The sequence below is a fragment of the Engraulis encrasicolus genome, chromosome 21, assembly GCF_034702125.1.
Source record: "Engraulis encrasicolus isolate BLACKSEA-1 chromosome 21, IST_EnEncr_1.0, whole genome shotgun sequence".
In the NCBI taxonomy this organism is placed as follows: domain Eukaryota; kingdom Metazoa; phylum Chordata; class Actinopteri; order Clupeiformes; family Engraulidae; genus Engraulis; species Engraulis encrasicolus.
Window position 1 is genome coordinate 37015852 of NC_085877.1, and position 21000 is coordinate 37036851.

Below are 21000 nucleotides of genomic sequence, written 5' to 3' on the forward strand. Positions count from 1 at the left end.
GTAAAGTTTTGCACAAACCAACACATTTCCAACACAAAGGAGGCATTTGAAAAGCATGAAGCCCCTTACGCACGACCCTTACAAACATGTATTACACATTTCCTGTCACCAGAATTGTAATGTGTTACTCAAGACTCTGTAATATTGCAGTAAGGCTGCATAATGTTGTGTAGACATTTCAGCTAACAATGAGTTGTGCAGAACAATAAGAGACAACAATAAACAAACAAACAACACCCAAACAAACAAACAAAAACAATGTTCTGAGAACAATACCACCACACGTCTCATGCAACAATCAATGCACATCATACTGTAAGAAGTAAACCATGCTGACCAGAAAGTTTAAGGCCCAAAAAAGAAAACAGAAAGAAACCAAAACTCACCGAGCAGCCGAGGAGCAAACGCCATGCCGCCCTCACCACCGACGCACTCAACAGAGTGACGGAAATGACTGACCAATAGACAGGAACAGATAGACAAACCACACCTCCCCCTCAGTTGACAGGGATTGTGAGAGACAGGGGAAGGCAGATAGAGAAAAAATAAAATAAGAGCGTTAAAGAGGAAGAGAAGAGATCAAATGTGAGAGTGAAGGAGAAATAGAGAGGGGGGAGGGGAACCGAAAGAGAATGAAAAGAATGAATGAATGACTGAATATGGAAGAATGAATTTAGTATGTTTAAATTTACAGGCAAATGTAGGCCTATTATTGAATGTGTGTGTGTGTGTGTGTGTGTGTGTGTGTGTGTGTGTGTGTGTGTGTGTGTGTGTGTGTGTGTGTGTGTGTGTGTGTGTGTGTGTGTGTGTGTGTGTGTGTGTGTGTGTGTGTGTGTGTGTACATCTCTCTGTGTGTTGTACATATGTGTGTGTGTGTGTGTGTGTGTGTGTGTGTGTGTGTGTGTGTGTGTGTGTGTGTGTGTGTGTGTGTGTGTGTGTGTGTGTGTGTGTGTGTGTGTGTGTGTGTGTGTGTGTGTGTGTGTGTGTGTGTAAGGGGGGAGGGAGGTAAGGTTGACTTTAATGTAAAATGTACTCAAGTCAGGTGACCAGAAATCTCCCCCATCCTCGACTGAGGTGCCCATAAACGGCTCCCTTGGCAAAAATAGAATCCCCATTGTGTGCACTGTATGCTATGTGCTTCTCAATGACAAAAATGGGTCTTTCCCTTCACTTTCTCAGAAACATCATCGAAATACAGTTATTATAAAATAGCGTATTCGGTGGTGATGTAATATTGCCAAATTTGTGCATGTCATCATTAGAACATAGCAACCAGTGTGATGTACCCAGTGCAATATCTACACTGTAAAAAGAGAAGCACGGAGCTGTTCATTCAAGCTAATAACTACCATTGAATACATAGTAAAATTATTGACTTGGTTGTGAAACCCTATCTTTTTGCATATTGAGATGTCAATTTTGATTCCGGCTGAATTAATTTCATTTCTAAAGGAAACAAAGCAAATATTTTAGTTCCTTTCAAAACATACTGAAAGGAAAGAGATAAGAATGTAATATTTTCGTTTTCAGTCAAACATGAATTGCGCATGCGCACTGCCCAGCACAGCACGGCGAGAAGTTGAGGAGAAGCGCTTGATATCAGAGAAGCTCCGGACCGTCCATTTCGTCGACATGTGAAAGAAAGAATGATTAACGTCCTAGCTGGCATTTCATTGAAGAATAAACCTGCGGTGAGTACTACCCTAAACTGGTGTGAACGTGTCTTAAGAAGCCTACACGTTTGTTGATGCAAAAGACGGTTAATGTCACCAGGCTAACAAGCTGAAGGTCTCCGTTAAAATTGGTAGGCTGTATGCCAGTAAACGCTTACGGTTTTCGCCGTGTTGTGGTGCAATTTCTGAACTTAGGCGTATTTTGTGAGAAATATAACTATTTGTAGGCTACATTGTTCGGGTGTAGCCGGAATTAATCAAGGTAGGCATATTATTCGCAAGGTTACCAATCGCTTCCACCACTGTTAGCTCGGCTACACCGTGAACTTGACTAGCTCAACACACGTTAAGCCATATAAGCAATTAAGCCTAGGCTACTTCATCTTGTGTGTGAAAAGTGTGTCCGTGTGTATGTTTAAAGTGCACCCATGTAACGCTGTGATTGTAAAAAGGTGTTTTATGGCAGCGAGACTGCTGAGTGCATCCATATTTGAATGGTATGGTCGGTGTTGTTTCTGAGTGGTCGCCATGCTTCGTAGGTGTAGTCACGTTTCTCCCCTGTTGCAGATGGCACTCGGTAATCTCCTTGTTAATTTACACAAGTTAGAACTAAACTATTTGTTCGGGTCTTCGAGTGGTTTTCACGCATTTCGTTCACGACACGGCCCCATTTACTGTAGGTTAAAGGGACACTGTGCAGGAAATGGTCAAAAAAGGTACTGCAATTATGCTGCTTATTGAAATTGGGCTGCCTATTGCCAAATTTGATCTTGACATGAAAGTTTACCTAGTATTAAACAAATATTTTCTAGAATGGTCCAAGTACAGTAATTTTTGCAGCTAAAAATGACTATTTTTGGAAATTCAAAATGGCGGACCATGGAGAAGATCCCCCTTTTCATGTATGAAAAGTGCAATTTTTCCGGTCATAATGAATACTTAGAATTTGATGCTGGTGGTAAGTATTCATGAAAAAGGTAACATTAGTGAATGGGCAGCATGAATTCTGGAAATAAACAACTAAAAATCTCACACAGTGTCCCTTTAAGAACTAGGCAACGTTTCCCGAATGCATTGTGTTTTAGAGATATGTCGTGGCATGCCGGCCAGTTTCTTATGAAGTGACCACACGCGCCCAGTGTTATACCGTTGAGCCAGTAGAAATGTTGTGTTGCTACGTTCAGAAAAAAAACAAATGAATAGTGGAGACGAGATTAAGTGGACCCAAATGATAAAGTGATGCTGGGCGGCAACATTTGGGGACACACATACACACACGGTTTTCCCTTCAGACAGCTCCATGTCTTTCTCTCGAGTCCAGTGTAGCCTACTCGCCCAATGTGTGTGTGTGTGGTTGTGGAGGGTGGGGGGTGTGGGGGTGTATGACTTAAAAGTGGAATAGTTGTCACATCACTCATTCCCAGCATATATTCAGGAAATTAACTTCTAAAATAATCACATGATCTAACTTACCTCTAATGGGGCATGGATACACTGTGTGACTGGACTAACCTAGAGGGGTGGACATGCTGTGACGATGGACTGACGGACAGGGACGTTGATGGTATAAAAGGGGCATGGACACAATGTTATATTAGACTAACTTAAAATGTCACTGATGCATCTTGCTTATTGCAACTCTAAGCTGTCATCTCAGCTGCATGTTGACACAAGGTGGTTGTGAATGTGAATTAATATTTTCTCTCTGTATATTTTATTCTCCTGCCATCCAGGATTTGATTCCAGCTTCCTGAACTTCACTGGGCATCTACATCAACACATCTTGAGAGCCAACTTAGCAGTATGGCCACTCCCATCCGACTCCTCATCTTGTTGGGTGACGGAAGTGCAGAGAGGATGGAATTATCAAGGATGCCGGACACAGTTGAGGAGCTCATTGAACAGGTCAAAAACGTATGCAAACTTTGTGGAGACGTCAGGCTGCAATACAAGGATGATGACTTTGGTGGAACATTTGTTAACTTGAGCTCAACCTCAATGATCAAAGATCTCATTACAATCAAGATCATACAAGCTGCTCCTGATATTGTTCTGAGATTCATTGAAAGTGTCCCATCTGATTTGAGTGACTTAGACACAAGCCTGGTCTCACGAAACACTGATACAGATGACACGGTCATACTCAGCCGCAGCTCCTCTGACAGTGAGGGACTGAGAAAAGAGCCGTGGCCAAAGGAGTTCATTATCCCGCCCTTCTCCCTTGAAACAGAAGGCCAACTTCAGAGAGGGAATTCAGAATATGCACAGAACCAAACCAGACTGACGCCTTCATCAAAAATGCTGTCCGACATACTGGAAAGATTGGCAGAGAAGATTTTTTCTTACAAGGCATACCCCACTGATGCAGACCTGAGTGATGTTGCAGAGGCTCTGACAAGGAAACATCACTGCCTGAGACAACCAGACTCCTTCAATGAGAGTTATGGATGGAAACTGAAGCTCAAGAGTAAGATGCACAACTACCGCACTCAGCTGAGGTCACATGGACTTTCGTCTGAGCTCATGGTGAACACACTGAAGTCCAAGTCACGAGAAGATGCTGATCCCTTCCCAGCAAAGAATGTCAAAAAGGCAAGAAGAGGTGAGGCCAATTACTATCCTCAACCCAGCGGAGACAGTCCTGAAAACCTTGAGCAAGAAAGAGCATCTCTTCTGACAGAAATAAAGATAAGAAATAATGAGAGAACCATACGGGAGAAGATGGCCAGGACTTTTCAGTTCAGGAGGCAAGAGATTGTGGATCAGAAGCCAACCATCGAAAACCTCATGGAAAGATGGCCAGCTTTATTTCAGATGGGAGAGGTACACTTTTCACAACTTTTTGTATACTTCAGTCAATTTCAACATGAAGTTGTAATGCTCACACTACCCTGGACTTTTTATTATTATTATTATTGTTTTTCTTCAGCCTTTTCCAAGCTCCTGGTCATTGTAAAGGGGGCAGCTGTTTGTTTACATTTAAAAAAAATAATAATCTTGATTTATTCTCAAAAACATCCAAAAGGTTATGCAACACCAGCAGACAACTAGCAAACAGCGATACCTTTTTCGGAAAATATTTGGAGTTGACCCATGTTAAGAATTTTAAAAATGTAAACAAATGCTGCCCCCATTAGAATATTTCAGATCTCGGAAAGGACTGAGACGAAAAATGCAGCATCACCGGGTACTGGCAAGTCAAGGGTTGCGTGAGCAATACAACAGCATATTGAAAATGTTGTTACCTTGTTACCTTGTGTTGGACATTGCTGTCAGTGTTGCATCTGTACACTGCACCTTGATGTCTTTTTAAACTTTCTGCTACTTCAATGCATCATCCTCTTCTTTACTCTGTGTAGGACAATGCTATCAGTGTTGCAACTGTACACTGTGCCTTACCTTGTTTAAATTGCTACTTGTAACTCGCTTTGAACAAAGGCATCTGCTAAATGCTTATGTAATGTAATGTTAAATGGCTGAAGTGGTCCTTTCAACCCATAGATGAGAATGTTTTTAAAAAAAATATTTCACATTTATTCTTTAATTTTAAAAGTGTATTGCGTACTGTTTTCTTGTGTGCAGGTTGATGCAGAGTTTCAGAGGGTTACTACAGTTCCCCTCCTGACCAGATTTATGGCGCACCTGGACAAGCACTCCCCGCAGCTACTGAAGATCTTCAGAAAGAAGGGAGGGACCACTAAAGCAAAAACTGCCACGATCCTGGAGTTTCTTGATCAGGTATGATATGCAGTATATAATTAACCACTAACGACAGCCTTTGTCCTTCTACATGAAGTGGAGGTGCAACTGTCATGTATTGGTTTGCTGATGTGCAATTGATGTACATGGGATTTTGGTTGTGTGCCAACTTGTTTTGCACCATATTCACTCAACCATTAAAAAAAATAAAACAAATGTGGCCCTATGAGTTCATTAATATGTAGCTCATAGAAATTAATTTGTGCACCTGTCACTAAGAATTTAAGGTGTCACTGTCATGTAGCATTTGTGGAAAATAATAAACGTATGAGTGTTTTGCACCAAAGTTACTTTGAGGGTATAGAAACCCAAACGGGAGCCATCCAGTCAGTCTTCATATTTAAAGAGGAACTACCAGTGGCCTCTGGCAGATGTAGAATCTCTCCCATGGATTCAATATTGATCAGGCGCACACTGTAAAATCACTGTTTATGGTAGAGCTGGGAATTGTGTTGCTAGACTAGCCTACACATTGCATAGTAACAGTTTTGATTGTCCCTGAAGGGTGCTGATGCCAATATCAGAAGGGAGTGCATCCTCAAAGCTCTCATCATCTACCTAGGAGAACATGTGGAGGACCTATTAAAGGAATACATGGTATGTCCAGATATATTCCGTCACTGATTATTCAACTTCATTAATCGTGGGAGACCACCTATGTATGTATATGTAGTGATTCATGAGGTGTGCCAGATTGCAGTTGTTCAGTTGCATTTTTCATATATTTTGCCTCAGGTGTCCCAGAAAGATCAAGCCGTGCAGGAGCTGGAGAGGACCACCATGGCAGTCTTCGTCTTCAGAGAGAATTCAAGCCTTCTACAACAGCCCCAAGATGTCGGGATTATCATTGATGGTGTGGAAGTCCTCAATGAGTTGCCTTCTGTTGCAGCAGGAGTGGTAATGCTCTTTGGACTTTGCTATGCTCTTAACATGGAATATCCACAGGGTTTCAGGTTCACCTTTGAGGCCCTTCAGAAGATCCTGATGGAGCTTGGTTCCAACAAGATGACTTCCAAGATTCGCAAACTCAGTGGTGAACTCAAAACTGCACAGTAGTGTATATGTATGTGTGCTTAGTGTGTGCATGTAGTTGCCACTTGCTTTTATTTAAGAGGTAGTCAACCTCAGCAGCACTTGATTGTACAAGCTCATGGAGTGCTTTTGATGGAATTTGAGGGTTTTTTTTCTTTTTGTTTTCCCCCAATATGATAAGAGATGACACTCGTTCCAAAAAAAGAGCAAATATTTCATTCCAGTTAAGTTTTACATGTAAAGTACACAACGAGTATACCCAGATTCAAAATCAACATTTTCAACATCAATAAGCACGCAAGTTATATCCAAAATGCGCATAGGTAAAACATCCGTTTGACTTACAACTGAAAAGTAAGGTTAATTCATCAACACAACTTGAGATCCAACTTAGCACCACTCCGATCTGACTCATTACCACAGTCAATATCAAGCAATCTGCTCCTGATATTGTTCTGAGTTTCATAGAAACTGAAAGTGTCCCATTGGATTTGAGTGACTTAGACACAACCCTCATCTCACCAAACACTGATAGACAATAGTCATACTCAAGTTATATTCTTAGCATTACTTTTCTCTTGTAAGCGCAACAGATATTGTTAAACTTCTTCTATGCACATTTAGGAAATAACCTGTGTACTTATTGGTATTTTTGAAAATTGTACTTTTCAACCAGTTTGTTCATTATCATAGTGCACTGTCTGAGTTAGTATGTAGTTGCCACCAGATTCTAAATTTAGAGGTAAATGTCAGTGGCGATTGACTGTTTGGGGCCATGGGGTCATTTTCATGGTGTGATGTTGCCTTTGAGTATTTTCAGTTCAGATGTGTATGAACAGTACAACAATGATGGGGTACACCCCTTTTTTCGAACAATATTCAATAAGCACACAAGTTATTTGCAAGAGGTTTCAGGTTCACCTTTGAGGCCTTTCAGAAGATTATGATGGCGCTTGGTTCCAACAAGATGACTTCCAAGATTCATTAACATAATGGTGAATTCAAAACTGCTCAGTAATGTATATTTTTGTGTGTGCAGTGTGAATATAAAACATCTGTTGGGGTTACAACAGAAAAGTAAGGTTAATACAGCAAACACAACTTAGCAATATGGCCGCTCATATCCGACTCCTCATCTTGTTGAGTGGCGAAAGTGCAGAGAGGATGGAATTATCAAGGATGCTGGACACAGTTGAGCTTATTGAACAGGTCAAAACGTATGCAAACATTGTGGAGACATCAGGCTACAATACAAGGATGATGACTTTGGTGGAACATTTGTTAACTTGAGCTCAACACCCATGATCAAAGATCTGACCACAGTCTAGATCATACAGGCTGCTCCTGATATTGTTCTGAGTTTCATTGAACGTGTCCCATCTGATTTGAGTGACTTTGATCATGGAGGTTGCGCTCAAGTCAACAAATTTTCTGCCAAAGAATTTACCCCAGTCCGATCATACAATCAGCTCCTGATATTGTTCTGACTTTCCTAGACGGTATTCTATCTGTTTTCAGTGACTTGGACACAAGCCCCGTCTCACGAAACACTGATACAGATGACTGACTTGTGCTCACGTTACAGTCTGAACCTTCCTTTCCTGGTGTAAGCTCAACAGATGTTATATAAACTCAATACACATTTTGGAAATAACTTGTGTACTTTTTGAAATATTGTCAATTTTATTATTCAAAGGTGTGTTCATTATCACTGTGCATGGTACATTGATATAGCCTGTAGTTGCCACTGGCTTCTATTTAAGAGGTAGAAGACCAATGTTAGTGGCAATTGCTTGCATGGTGTCCTTTTCATGGAGTACCATTTAATGTTGTGCTATAAGTTCTGAGTATTGAGTAGTCTCTATGATCTCTAGAGAGACACCACTCCTTAAGCAATACTAAATACCTCAGTTAGCCTAATGAAAGACCCTGTGGCCCATTAATGTCCATCCATTTCATTTGCTTGGTAAGCCATCTATTTTCATCTATATTGGATGTAACAAAATGTATATGGAGTAACAATTACGTAAGGGTTAACGTTCGGCGAGAAGGTCGCTACCGTGGAATAGCAGCACGACAGAGAGAATCTTTAGACCCCGACGCGGAGCGGAGGGGTCTTGTTCTCTCTGAAGTGCTGCTATTCCACAAAGCGACCGACTCGCCGAAAGTTAACCCGCTTATTATATGGATATACTTAAATGATTCACACATGGCGGGGACATTTCTTTAGACCTATTTAATGTTAAGATTGTTGCTGCGCAAAACAAAACAGTGCCGTTGTGGAACACCGCTAGGCAACAGCTAGGTAGCCAGGACAACAGGTGTTGTCTATCACAGCAGCTGATTAGAGTGACAAAAGACCGGACCCCCTGCGGAGTGATATGAAACATTCGCTTTAGCCACTGACTTGTATACAAGCCAGTGGCTTTAGCAGTGAACGTCTTGTTGCCATTGACAGCGGTAGCCAGGACAACGGGTGCTGTCTATCACAGCAGCTGATTAGAGTCTTGTTGAAAAGTCGCTTTAGCAGTGAAAAGTCTTGTTGCCATTGACAGCGGTCTGTTATAGACCAACCCGTCCGTTATCGAAAAATAACAGACGTCCGAACGTTGGGGAGCCCCGTTGAAATGAATGGAGCATTCGACAGATGACGTCACAACCATATAATAAATGTTCATATTTGTTTCTTAACATGCTACCTCATTTCCCCCCTATTTGACTTGTGAGAAATAAATGACATTGAAAAAAACACTTGCTCGAGGGTGTTGGGTGGTGTGTTGTAAGTGTGATAGGAATGATTCAAATAGTTTTAAATGAAATGTAAAAATGAATTTCACAGTGCCAATGAATTAAGTGGTATAAATGTCTGAATATTAGTTTGGTTCAATGTAAATATTTTTGATTGAACCAAACTAATATTTTTAAATTGAACCAATGTCAACATTTTAGTTTGGTTCCAAAACTGAAAAGTAAATAATTTAACTTGAATGAAGCTGAATATTTAATTTTGACTCAAACCATATTACTTAACTTGACCCAATATTAATTAATCATGTTGTGCCAAACGACTTAATTTAGCTTCTGTCAAGTCAAATATATTAGATGCATCAAATGGACATCAATTTTTTTGGTTTAAGCTAGGCCAATCTTTTTACAGTGTAGCGAAATCTAATTACAGTGGAAATGTTCATGCTCCAGCTCCACCTCAGCTGATACGGTCATGTGTGAAGAAGAAGTGGAACAGTTAAAAAAAAAAACTTTCAGCTCCCTCCCACACCATCACAGAGGCAGGCAGGCCTCTCTTCAAGACATGGCTTTTGAGGCCAGTTTCACACTAGAGCGTGGTACGGAAACGAGAGGACTGAGGTTTTTCTGCTTAATCTAACAGAGTCAGTATGTGCGGCCAGACCTGTTCAACACCCCCTCCACAGCCAATGCTATGCTACGTTGCCATTCATTTCAACGGCACACCGCTGGCCGCTGACGTCCAAAATCCGCTCGAGTTCTATGTTCCAAATGCAACTCGGAGCGGTGCCATCTCCCGCACCAGTACCGCCCGACTGTCCCTTGTTGGTGTGGAAGGACAGATCTGTCTCCATGTATTTTCGCCACCACCGATAAAAATCACTTCTGTCCCACCCCACTTCCCCACTCTGGTCTGAAATAGGCCTTATGATAATAATGACAGAAGAGGTGCCAGTGCCACACACGCACACGCACACACACACACACACACCGTAGCCTAACCACAACACACAAGATAGAGACACAAAGAAAGGCAGATTTCAACAGCATGAATGAGGTGCAGATGTGGAGAGACAGTAGGTGAGGGAAAGTGCATATAGAGTTAGTGTGTGTGTGTGTGTGTGTGTGTGTGTGTGTGTGTGTGTGTGTGTGTGTGTGTGTGTGTGTGTGTGTACATCTCTCTGTGTGTTGTACATCTGTGTGTGTGTGTGTGTGTGTGTGTGTGTGTGTGTGTGTGTGTGTGTGTGTGTGTGTGTGTGTGTGTGTGTGTGTGTGTGTGTGTGTGTGTGTGTGTGTGTGTGTGTGTGTGTGTGTGTGTGTCTGTGCAATAGATGCATGCATGTCGATGCTAATGTCTGAATGAGGGTTTGCTTTAATGAGAAGAAAATGTCATGTCTGTCTGTTTGGCTCCAGCTGATCACAGTTCTCTTTGAGCTCCTCTTGTTCTACTGTAAGTGTGGCTCTGCTTTGTTTAGCTGTGACAAACTCCACCTCAACCAGGCTTTAAAAGTCCGTTCAAGACCAAAGACCTGATTACGCTCTACTGATGTAAGTGATAGGCCTATATACAGTAGGGCTTGACACTGGCACCTGCCAACCAGCCAAATGCTGGTAGAAGTTGGCTGTGGCTATTAGTCATACTTTCTCTGTCACTAGCCAATTTGTCTGCCAGCTTATTCCTTGGTATGACACATGCATCATAGTAGGCTATATTATGTTGTTTGCCCCTTGTGGATCAATTGTTTATTTAAGTTCAAGAAAAAGCTCAGTAACTTAGTTTCTACTTGCTTGATATAGGCCTGTACTTCCATGTAGAAAGCTGTAGCACCTTATCTTCTGAGGATAGACATACACCGTCATGATAGAGTAAGAAAGAAAAAAAAAATATATATATATATATATATATATATATATATATATATATATATATATATATATATATATATAAAAGTGGAATACCTGAATGGCTAGCGACTCGGGAAAGCCACTAGCCACAGTGGCCGGAGAGTGAAAAAGTTAATGTCAAGCCCTGCCATATAGGATAATGTAATAACATTGCAATATCAACACATGTAATACATCCAGCTTATTATCATGGGAAGTCATGGGTGAGCGTTTAGGGTGTTAGACTTGTATCCCAAAGGTTTCCGATTCGACTCCCTATCCACCAGGGCCTTGTTTCCCGATAACGATGGTTCTTAGCCTTACGTGTGTCGTTAACCAGTGATCCTACGAATGTTCTTAGATTTCCTACGACTGTTTCCCAAAGACACTCGTACATGAACGCGCGTGCACAGTCTCTAAGATCATTCGTAGCGTCGCTCTTAAGGATCGCTGTCCACATATGTGGTGCTGAAGTGTCCTCGGAGTGAACTGCGCCGTCATGCTGCTAAACTATTTACAAAATGTAAGGCGTGTGTCAGTATCAAAAGTTGTTTTCTATAAGGGTGGGACTACATTTGTAGCAGTTTGCAACTATCGACAGGAGTTATTGTTGGCAAATGAAATAAAATGCACACACACAATGAAATCATGCAAAACCATGAGCTACGCCGTTAAACCAGACAAAGCGCGTGCAGTTGGCTACCGTGCTTAATATTTAAGAAGACAAGTAGGGCTAGGCCTAGGAGTTCCAAATTGGGTTGTGCATTTGGGGAGCGGCGCACAAAGTACTGCGCACTCAAGACTTTAACAACTGTGAGGAACATTTTGCACGGCAGTCTGCTGTTATTAAAACAAAAAATCTACACGGATCCCCATCGCTGCCTTTTTTATGTCATAGTTTACCCTTAGCCTACAACTATCGTGTATTTTCTGCGTCGCCTTCCCTTTCTTAGGGTAGGCTACTTGAAAATGAAAGAGGGCGCAACGACTCGCTGACCGTTTTTCTTTTTTTTAATGTTTCGGTAGTGGCCTTCCGACATCACCACTCTTGTCTCTGGTCGCCGAAGCCCCCTATTTATTTTGCGTGTGGATGCCGTGTTCTTGTTCACGAAGCACCCACACAAATTATGATTGATCACAGTTTAATAATGCCCTGATTTATCAAACACAGCTGAACTATTTTACTGCCAGTAAAATATTTCCCAAACACATTGCTTTTATTTTATACACTTACACAATTAATGTTACCTTCTTATTTTCGTTACAGTGTCAACTGTGGTGCCATGATATTTACACTCCCGTCTTAAAACATCAACTTGAAGCGCAAGTTTCCTCTTTTCCTGTGGGTGTCTCCACTGTGCCATGCCACTCGCGTCTTAAAACAGCAATCTTATGCGCAAGTTTCTTCTTTTCCCTTCATATCCTGTGGGTGTCTCCACTGTGCCATGCCGTTACGATCAATCTTAGCGCGTTAAGACTACCCCAGACCACTCGTGGATTGCTCTTAGAGTTACGTGTCAACCTGCGATGGTTCTTTGCTAAGTTGGCTTTGGGAAACGCTCCGTGAGCTCTACGATGGTGTTACGTGTGAACTTAAGTAGCACGTAGCGTTAAGTAGTACTTAAGGCCCTTTCGGAAACGAGGCCCAGGTTGGTGGGGGTAGTAATTAACCAGTGCTCTCCCCCATCCTCCTCCCATCCGTGTGTGTGTACGCAGGGATGTCACTGTGTGTTAGTGCACGTGCGTGTGTACGCAGGGATGTCACTGTGTGTTAGTGCACATGCGTGTGTATGCAGGGATGTCACTGTGTGTATGTGCACGTGTGTGAGGATGCTGAGAGACTGATCACAGCTGTCCTTGAGTTCCTCTTTTGCTAAGCAGGCCTGTCGAGAGACGGGGGTGTGGGCAGGGGTGCTGAGTTTTCCCAGGCCCAGGGAGAGGAAGGGCCCAGAATTATTAGGCTATATTCCGTCCCTATTTACATTGCACTGTATAAAGTGAGGAGGGGGCCCTTTCAGATTGTTTTGTCAAGGGCCGGGGGAGAGTTGTCAGTGGCCCCGTTGCAAAGCATAGTTCTTCAGTTGTCTTTAGCTGTGTCTAACTGTGCACTGGGGGTGAAAAAGGCACTCAAGATTACAGAGGCACTGAAGATTGCCACAACAATATTGTATCATTTTGGCTGCGATAATCCAAAAGGATGTAAAAGCCATCCCTCCGTCACAACACGCTCTGCAGCACGCACACACACAGACACATAGACACAGACAGAGACACACACACACATACACACAGACACACATAGACACAGACAGACAGACAGACAGACAGACAGACAGACAGACAGACAGACAGACAGACAGACAGACACACACACACACACAGACACACACAGACAGACAGACACACACAGACACACACACACAGACACACACACACAGACAGACACACACACACATACTGAATATCTGCAGGAGAAAGTTGACAAAACTACCTGGAAAACTCAACTATTTTATATTTTATAAGAGGATTACCATGGCATTACCATAGTGGCTTTAACAACCATTTTGGTAGCAACAAGCTTACACCAGTTGATGATGCTCTACACAGAGCTCACAAGTCTTAATAAATCCTTACATCATGCCACTGAATGTTTCACAATGCAAGTCAATGCTATGAAGTACATTCTTTTTTCCCTACTCATTTGTCGTACTGCACATGCTTTACTGACAAGATGCACCGTTGTGTGGACACTAATGGCGAATTGGGGACGTGGTGGGGGCTGTGGTGCAGCGCGCTAAGTCCCCCACATTTGGGCTGACATTGTCCACGGGGACCCCGGTTCGAGTCTGGCCGGGGTCATTTTTCGTCCCTGCCCCATCTCTCGCTCCCAGTCATTTCCTGTCTACTCTTACAGTACTGTCCTACAATAATAAAGGCCAAAAATCCCCCCAAAATACAAAAAAAGACAAATATTGGGGACATGGTTTTGCACAGTAAATTATGTAGTGATAATTCAACACTTAGGGAGTCTGTTTAACATTTTCTGTATATTTGAAGTGTATTTAGACCCTCCATACTCTACTCTGTTAATGTTGAGTTAGCACCGCATTTTGTAGTGTAGAAGCATGGAAGGGAAAGTGAAAAACATTGGGGACATGGTTTTTAGGTCTGTAGAAGCATGAAGGGGGAAGTGAACAATATTGGGGACGTGGTTTTGAGGTCTGTGGCCATTGAGTGGCAGTTTGTCAGGCCATGTCCAAATTTGGGTCTGCGGTTCTATGCAGACTCCTGTCACAGTCAAAGCCCATGTGTGACGCTCCACTGCTGTAGGTCCCGGACCAATTACATATTGCTGTATATTTGTAATGCATATAGTACTGTATGTATGTACATGTATTGCAAACTCTGCACTTGCTTTGTAAGTTCTCCTGGTAAGTCGCTTTAGATAAAAGTAGCCACTTCTGCTTCCCCCTTCTAGCCTGGCCTGAAGCATGTTGTCCTTTGCATGACCGTATTCATAGCACCTTAGACCTTAAGCCTTATGGGTCAGGGATACTGGTGTTAGGGCTGATTGTTATTGTTTCTAAGCCTCGTCTTGTGTGAATAAGGAAGTAGAAAAGTATGACAAAAACTTTGTCCCAAAAAAGTCCCAAACTGCCATCTTAAGTTGCCTTGTGGTATTTCCAGTAAATGTTTTTTTTCTTTTCTTTTAACCACAAAAACTGAAGCTCCCTACTCAGAGAAATGTCACCCATTATAATTTATGCAGTTGTGGGTCAGTGTGTTGGTAATGCTAAGTAGTGGAGACTGACTTATGGGCTCCTTGAGAAGTACCTTGTTTGATATGACATCTGTAATATGACCGAGATAATGGTGATAGTGAACTTTTCATGACACACTGGGTATTTCTCAAAACCTAGTGCGCACACTTCCAAGTGTACTCAGCCTAATTAGTCATGCCCAGTGAGTGGGTGTGCCCAGATAAACCACTCCATTACACTCCACTCTAATCCACTCCATTACACTATAGCCGCTTCAAAATAATGAAATAATCCACAATGGAATCCACAAGGGAAAAGGAAGAGGTGCAGGCCAAGAAACAGCGGGTGCCGTGACCTAGATGCAGATGTGAAGAGGTCTGGGTATACATGGGGACAACTGGAAAAGATGGCCCATGATCGTGACGACTAGAGAGCACTTGTTCGTGGCCTATGCCCAAAGTTGGGCTGTAGGCGTAAAAAAGTAAGTAATAGCCGTTTCAAAATAAGCGCTTGCCATTTGAGTGAACTAATGTGCCCCTAATTGAGAGATTTCAGGTGACCTTGTCCCTCTCCTGGCCAACACTGTCAGTGGCCCTGGTGGTCTCCCTTCATCTATTGCTGAAGCCTGGAGCAAGCCACCAAACCGTGCTCCTGGTCCTGTTACTAATACACTAATAATGAATAAAGTGTATTGTTTATCAGTGTTATTATGTGTTATTTGCATTAATGTAATTCTTTCATAAACGCCACCAGTGTGGGGGAAGCATCAGCTGCCATTTGCTAATCACCTCAGCTAGGTCCCCATTCTCCGTTGTCTTAGTTACAGCCACATGACACCAAGTTTTGTTTAACGGTACTTTCTCAGAATAGACATGTCCATTACAAGTTTATCGAGACACTCCTCTGTGTTTTAAAAACAAACATTGTGGCACAGAATAACCTTTTTCCACGAATTTCTGTGTCACTGGAACCCAACCACATGTATGTTTGCAGCTCTTAGTGTCAGACTGTGTCAATTGTGGTTCCACACATGTGGTGTGTATGTAGGCTACTGATGCTTTGACAACTGCCTTGCGCTCACAGTCACGCCTGCTGTAAAGTAGTTCCTCTTCTCATCTCTCTGCCTATGAATGTGCATGTTCAAGACAACTATGCCTGATCTGGGTCATCCGTAGGATAGAACAACATGATAGCTCAGAGTGGTTGGAGCTAGAGAGCAATTCATTGCAAAAGGAGAGAAAACTCTTCAGGGGTTCAACTATATATCTCTAGTCCTTGGTTCTGATGTGTTGACATTCACTTCGACCAGTCCTGTGTGTAGAGTGGACAATCACTGAGCACATTGTAATAAGCAAAGGACTTGCATTATAGATGGAGCTATGGGATTCAGTATGTGAAATTGGCAGACCGGCCAATGGCAAAAGAGGAAGTGAGCACTGCAATTTCAATTCAAGGACAAACCTCCAAAGCATTTTATAGGACACAGCAGCATATACAGTAATGTAGTACATGTACATGTAACAGATGCCAACTTGCAGAGTTCGGCAGTAGGATGTTCGTAAATCTCCCTCCCGAAGTGTTTTACTGTATCAGTAGCACAGAGCTAGCCAGGCCACGCCCTCCTAGTGATGCAATGCCTTCGGCGATGCTTCTAATCAGGCCAAGAGCAATGTCAATATCTTTTCTGATCTCTGGAAAAATCGGGAACTCCACCCACTTTGTGAAAAACCAGTCAACCAGTAGCAAGCTTAGAGAGGCGGGTCAACCATGTTGTTCGAGAAAACATTAATGTTATGCTCCAATTGGTCAGACCAAGTCTCGAAGAGATTTGAAAGTCGATGATAATCAGGCTAGCACAGAGTTGTTGGTCTGAAGCTTTAGCTCAGCAGTATCATGCTGTACCTCCCATGCCAAATTGGAGCGTTGACTGGTAGGTTGTGGGTTTGAGCCCCGAGTGGTGGACTGCACAGGAAGACCTTGGTTACACTGGTGCCAAAACCCGGGATGGAAGTAAGGTTTAGGGGAGTGAGTGTACAGTAATGGATGCCAACTAGCAGAGTTCAGTAGCAGAACGTTAGTAAACCTCCCTTCCAAAGGCTCATACCAGTCTGGACCTTTAGCCCAGTGGTATCGTGCTGTGCCTCCCATGCCGAACTGGAGCCTTGACTGGTAGGTGTAGGTCTTGGGTTCGAGACCCGAGTGGCGGACTGCACAGGATGACCTTGGTTACATACAGTACAGTCAGTTGCTGCATCTGTCAGGTTGTGGGAGATTGCTTCATCTGTTGGATTTTGTATTGTGGGATACTTTCTACGGTCAGCCGCTAAATTGTTTTTCAAATCCAATAGGGTCTTAAAAGACTTGCTCCAACTCTGGTAAAACAAGGCGTCTTGAGTACAAGCTGAAGGTAACCTCAACCCCTGACACAGAACAGTAAAAGTACACACATCAGGTGAAATCCGAATGTTGCTACCGTTTGCTTTGAGTTTTTTTCAACACAAGTACAAATGTTCAAACATTTTACACACAACACAGGCAGAGGTTGATTGAGCATTTGGTGCAGGGTAAAGTATACATCCCCTCTTGACCTTCATGACCTTTGTAGTCAGTCTCTTCCATTTTGAATGTTATCACCTTATTTCAAAGGGTGAGATTGAGTATTAAATTCACATTAAAAAATATTTTCAAAAACACAACAAATGTATGAACCATATTTATTTATTAAAGTGTAAACAACATATGGATAAAATTACTATAATCTATCTAAACTAAACAATGTTCGGATTTTATTCATACTAATATACTGTATAATAGCATCAAATCTTGGTTTGTAATATTTCACAGACAATACAGTTTAATACTGGTAATACAGTAGGCCTACAATCCTTATACAACCAATTCACTTACAATGAGTTTAAACAATGCATGATTAAAATAACTTTAACATTAACTAAAGTACAGATTCCATTAATAATAACACATACATATAGCGTAATTATAATAACATCAAATCACAGTGCTTAATATTTCAGGTAATACAATTAAATGCTGGTTATATACAGAGGACCTTCATTCTTTACACAAATGATTCACTAGGTGCACTATGTCAGATCATAGACCTTACTTTGGCCTCACTTGACAGTAAAATGCCCAACAGTGACAATATCCAAAGTTTAGACTTCCTGGCTTATGCTGTTTATTCGTGTGGGTTGGTTATATTGGTGAAAATGAACACTACGTCTCAGTTTACACACAGCTCTACAATACATCACATAACATAACCCCCAAGAACATAGCAAGTGAGAAGTGCAAACCTTTTGTTCGCAGTCAGACCATCCTCAGTGCAAACATTGAAAATAAAGGCACACCCTTAACACCCATTCAATGTCTGAATAGCTACATATATGTCTATTGTCTGAACACCAGCACGTTTCCCACCGAAATCTGCCATTCCTACAGTTTGTGCTACGTTGGTCAGGTTTTTTCAGTTCAGGGAGAGTGCATGCAGTTACCCTAACCCTGACCCTAACCCTACGGCATATCTGGTGTCCGAATAGCGGTATGTCTGAATAGCGGTATGTCTGAATAGCGGTATGTCTGAATAACGGTATGTCTGAATAGCGGTATGTCTGAATAGCGGTATGTCTGAATAGCGGTATGTCTGAATAGCGGTATGTCTGAATAACGGTATGTCTGAATAGCGCTGTCCCCCACAGGTATGACCTGTATATAGGTAAGGCCACGTACATGGAAGACAGGTAGAAGGCCTATAGCCAGGCTTGACTACAGGTTAGGGTGTATGGATAGAGACATCCTAAACTATTATCAGGACCATTCCTGTTGTGGTAAAACAATTTTAGCCTAAACCACCTACTGAGTGCCTAAACCTTTTTTGGGAAAAGGTGCCCTCTGCCTATTAACCCTATCGCGCCGGACGCATCATAGTTGTTTCATCAAATTCAAAGCCCTCTCCCCGCTGACACAAAAAAAAATCGATCTCAAAAACATCCTGCGTGTCATTTCCAAACGTCCTGCAGTACACGGAAACCGCCACAAGAGAGCAGCGGTCAACAACAAGTTGACCACAGCTCGGCGAAAAATGCAAAAATGGGGTAGAAGCGGTTTCCCTGACCGACGCTGAGATATCGTCAAATTGCAAAAGGTTTGTGTACAAATTTCCGAAATATAACTCTACATCCTTTAATTTGAACACTTGCTTTGTGCAATTAATCAAGGAAGAGTTTATATTTTTACACCGTGTTGCAGAGAGATCGTGCTAAAACTGATGAAACAAATAAGCACCATCTGGTTACATGCTGCCATTCCGACATACCGTCATTCCGACATTGACGTTCAATTGTCGGAATGCTGATATTGTCTTCAGAAATTAAACGTCCCCTCATTCCGAATTTCAATTTTTCTTTTGTCGGAATGGTGGTATGTTTTTTTTTTTTTCAACATTCCAGCATTCCGACACGCGATTTCAGCACCACACGCGTGGACAGCTCACCATGGAATAATAGGGCTGCACCAGCTGCAAAAGCCGAGAATAAGATACACGCAAGTCAAGCCTGAATGATCGCACCCACTCAGTAATTTACTGATGATACGGGGTGATGGCTCGTTGTGTAGCCGATATTTCATTTGCCAGTGTAAAACTGATGCTATTTGTTTTTGTGACAATTGCCTACACCGATAAACAGCGGCTTCCCTATGGTGCTTAACGTACAGACACTCTTTAAAATAAAACCTAACCTAATAGGCTAGTGACAATGGGCCCAAAAAGGCCTTCGTTTTCGAGATACCCCAACCGGAGGTAGAACAAAACCCAATATTGTTTTTCCTCATCTCTAAGGTGTCCCATACATGAAAATGATTCTTGGCTAAAGTGATTTTAATGCTAAGCCTAACATTTTTACACATTTCCATATGCACCTCCAATCAAAAAAAGCACCCAAAATGTGACTTCTCCGTATGGGAGTAGATATACAAAAAAACATGCAGAAAATTACCAGAAGCTCTGAGAGCTTTGAGAATTTGTATGCTTGTGCCCAGGGGCTACCTGCACCAGATAGAAGTGGTTGAATTTGACCATCTTGATGTATGAAGGAGATATAGGCATTTAATCACACACCTAAAATAGGCGGAAAATGAAAAAAGTGATATTTATACAGAATGTCATCATTTACATTGTAATTGCTTTGTCAGGGAATGTCATATGCACACATATGATATCTTGATGGAAAGGGGAGATCGTTCTGAATCCAGCAATACCTCATATGTATATATTTTCTGAATATTAAAGATGACATATCGTTCAATGTATGAGGTGCCCAGAATGAAAAAAATCGAAAAGGAGTTACAGGACCTATTTCAATACACTTTAGTGGTGACAGGAATGCTCACAATTGTATTACAGTATATTACTTCAAATAAACTTATTATTAGTGTGTGGTGCTATAGATTATGCGTGAATGAAGTAGTGTATGTATATGTGTATATATATATCATTTCTTGCACATTGTTAAGCTGGAAAATGCAGTGACTCCACCTACTTCCAATGCCTTGCAACTAGCTCATCAGAATATTGCATCACTCCTTTCAGGTAGATATGATAGAGGAAGGGGAAATAGAGTGGATGTTATTCAGTTTGTTCAGAAATCTTTTATCTTCCACGAAGTGGAGGTCTCCAGTTCTCCTTCCATGAAAGAGCCAGCTTTCCTTATCAGTCTTTCAAGACACCCAATTAGTCCATGGGCCGGAGCAGAAGTTGGTATCACCTGGGGTGGCAAAGTCTATCAATGTTTTTTGTAATCCTCCATGCCTGAGGGACATTATTTGGTATGATAGCCCTCTGGAAGTGGTAGCTTTCCTATATTTTTACTCACTTTTATAATGACACCCAGTGCATTTCGCAATACATGCCTATATATGGATGTAGGCATATGCAAGTGTCTGTGATGATGGGATATATTTTTATTGATGTTACATCACATGTAGACACCTTAGGGATTTTAAAAATATACAGTTTTGATGGATAATGTACTTTCCTATGAATTATATAGGTCAAAATATATCCGTCATACACTTTTTCAGCAATATAATGCAAGGTTAGATTGATGCAGAAGCCTGTAGGAGGGTGGGTA

The 21000-nt window shown here is 41.9% G+C and overlaps 2 protein-coding genes across 2 annotated transcripts in view; one reads left to right on the forward strand and one right to left on the reverse strand.

Moving 5' to 3' along the window:
- LOC134437391 (uncharacterized) overlaps positions 1-21000 on the reverse strand; it is a 392246-nt gene that overhangs the window by 22320 nt on the left and 348926 nt on the right. The window lies entirely within an intron of this gene.
- On the forward strand, positions 3955-6556 carry LOC134437184 (uncharacterized). Its single transcript, XM_063186666.1, has 4 exons — positions 3955-4496; positions 5256-5411; positions 5937-6029; positions 6168-6556. Exons 1-4 carry the CDS (start codon positions 3972-3974, stop codon positions 6486-6488), a joined length of 1095 nt encoding a protein of 364 aa, XP_063042736.1. The 5' UTR covers positions 3955-3971; the 3' UTR covers positions 6489-6556.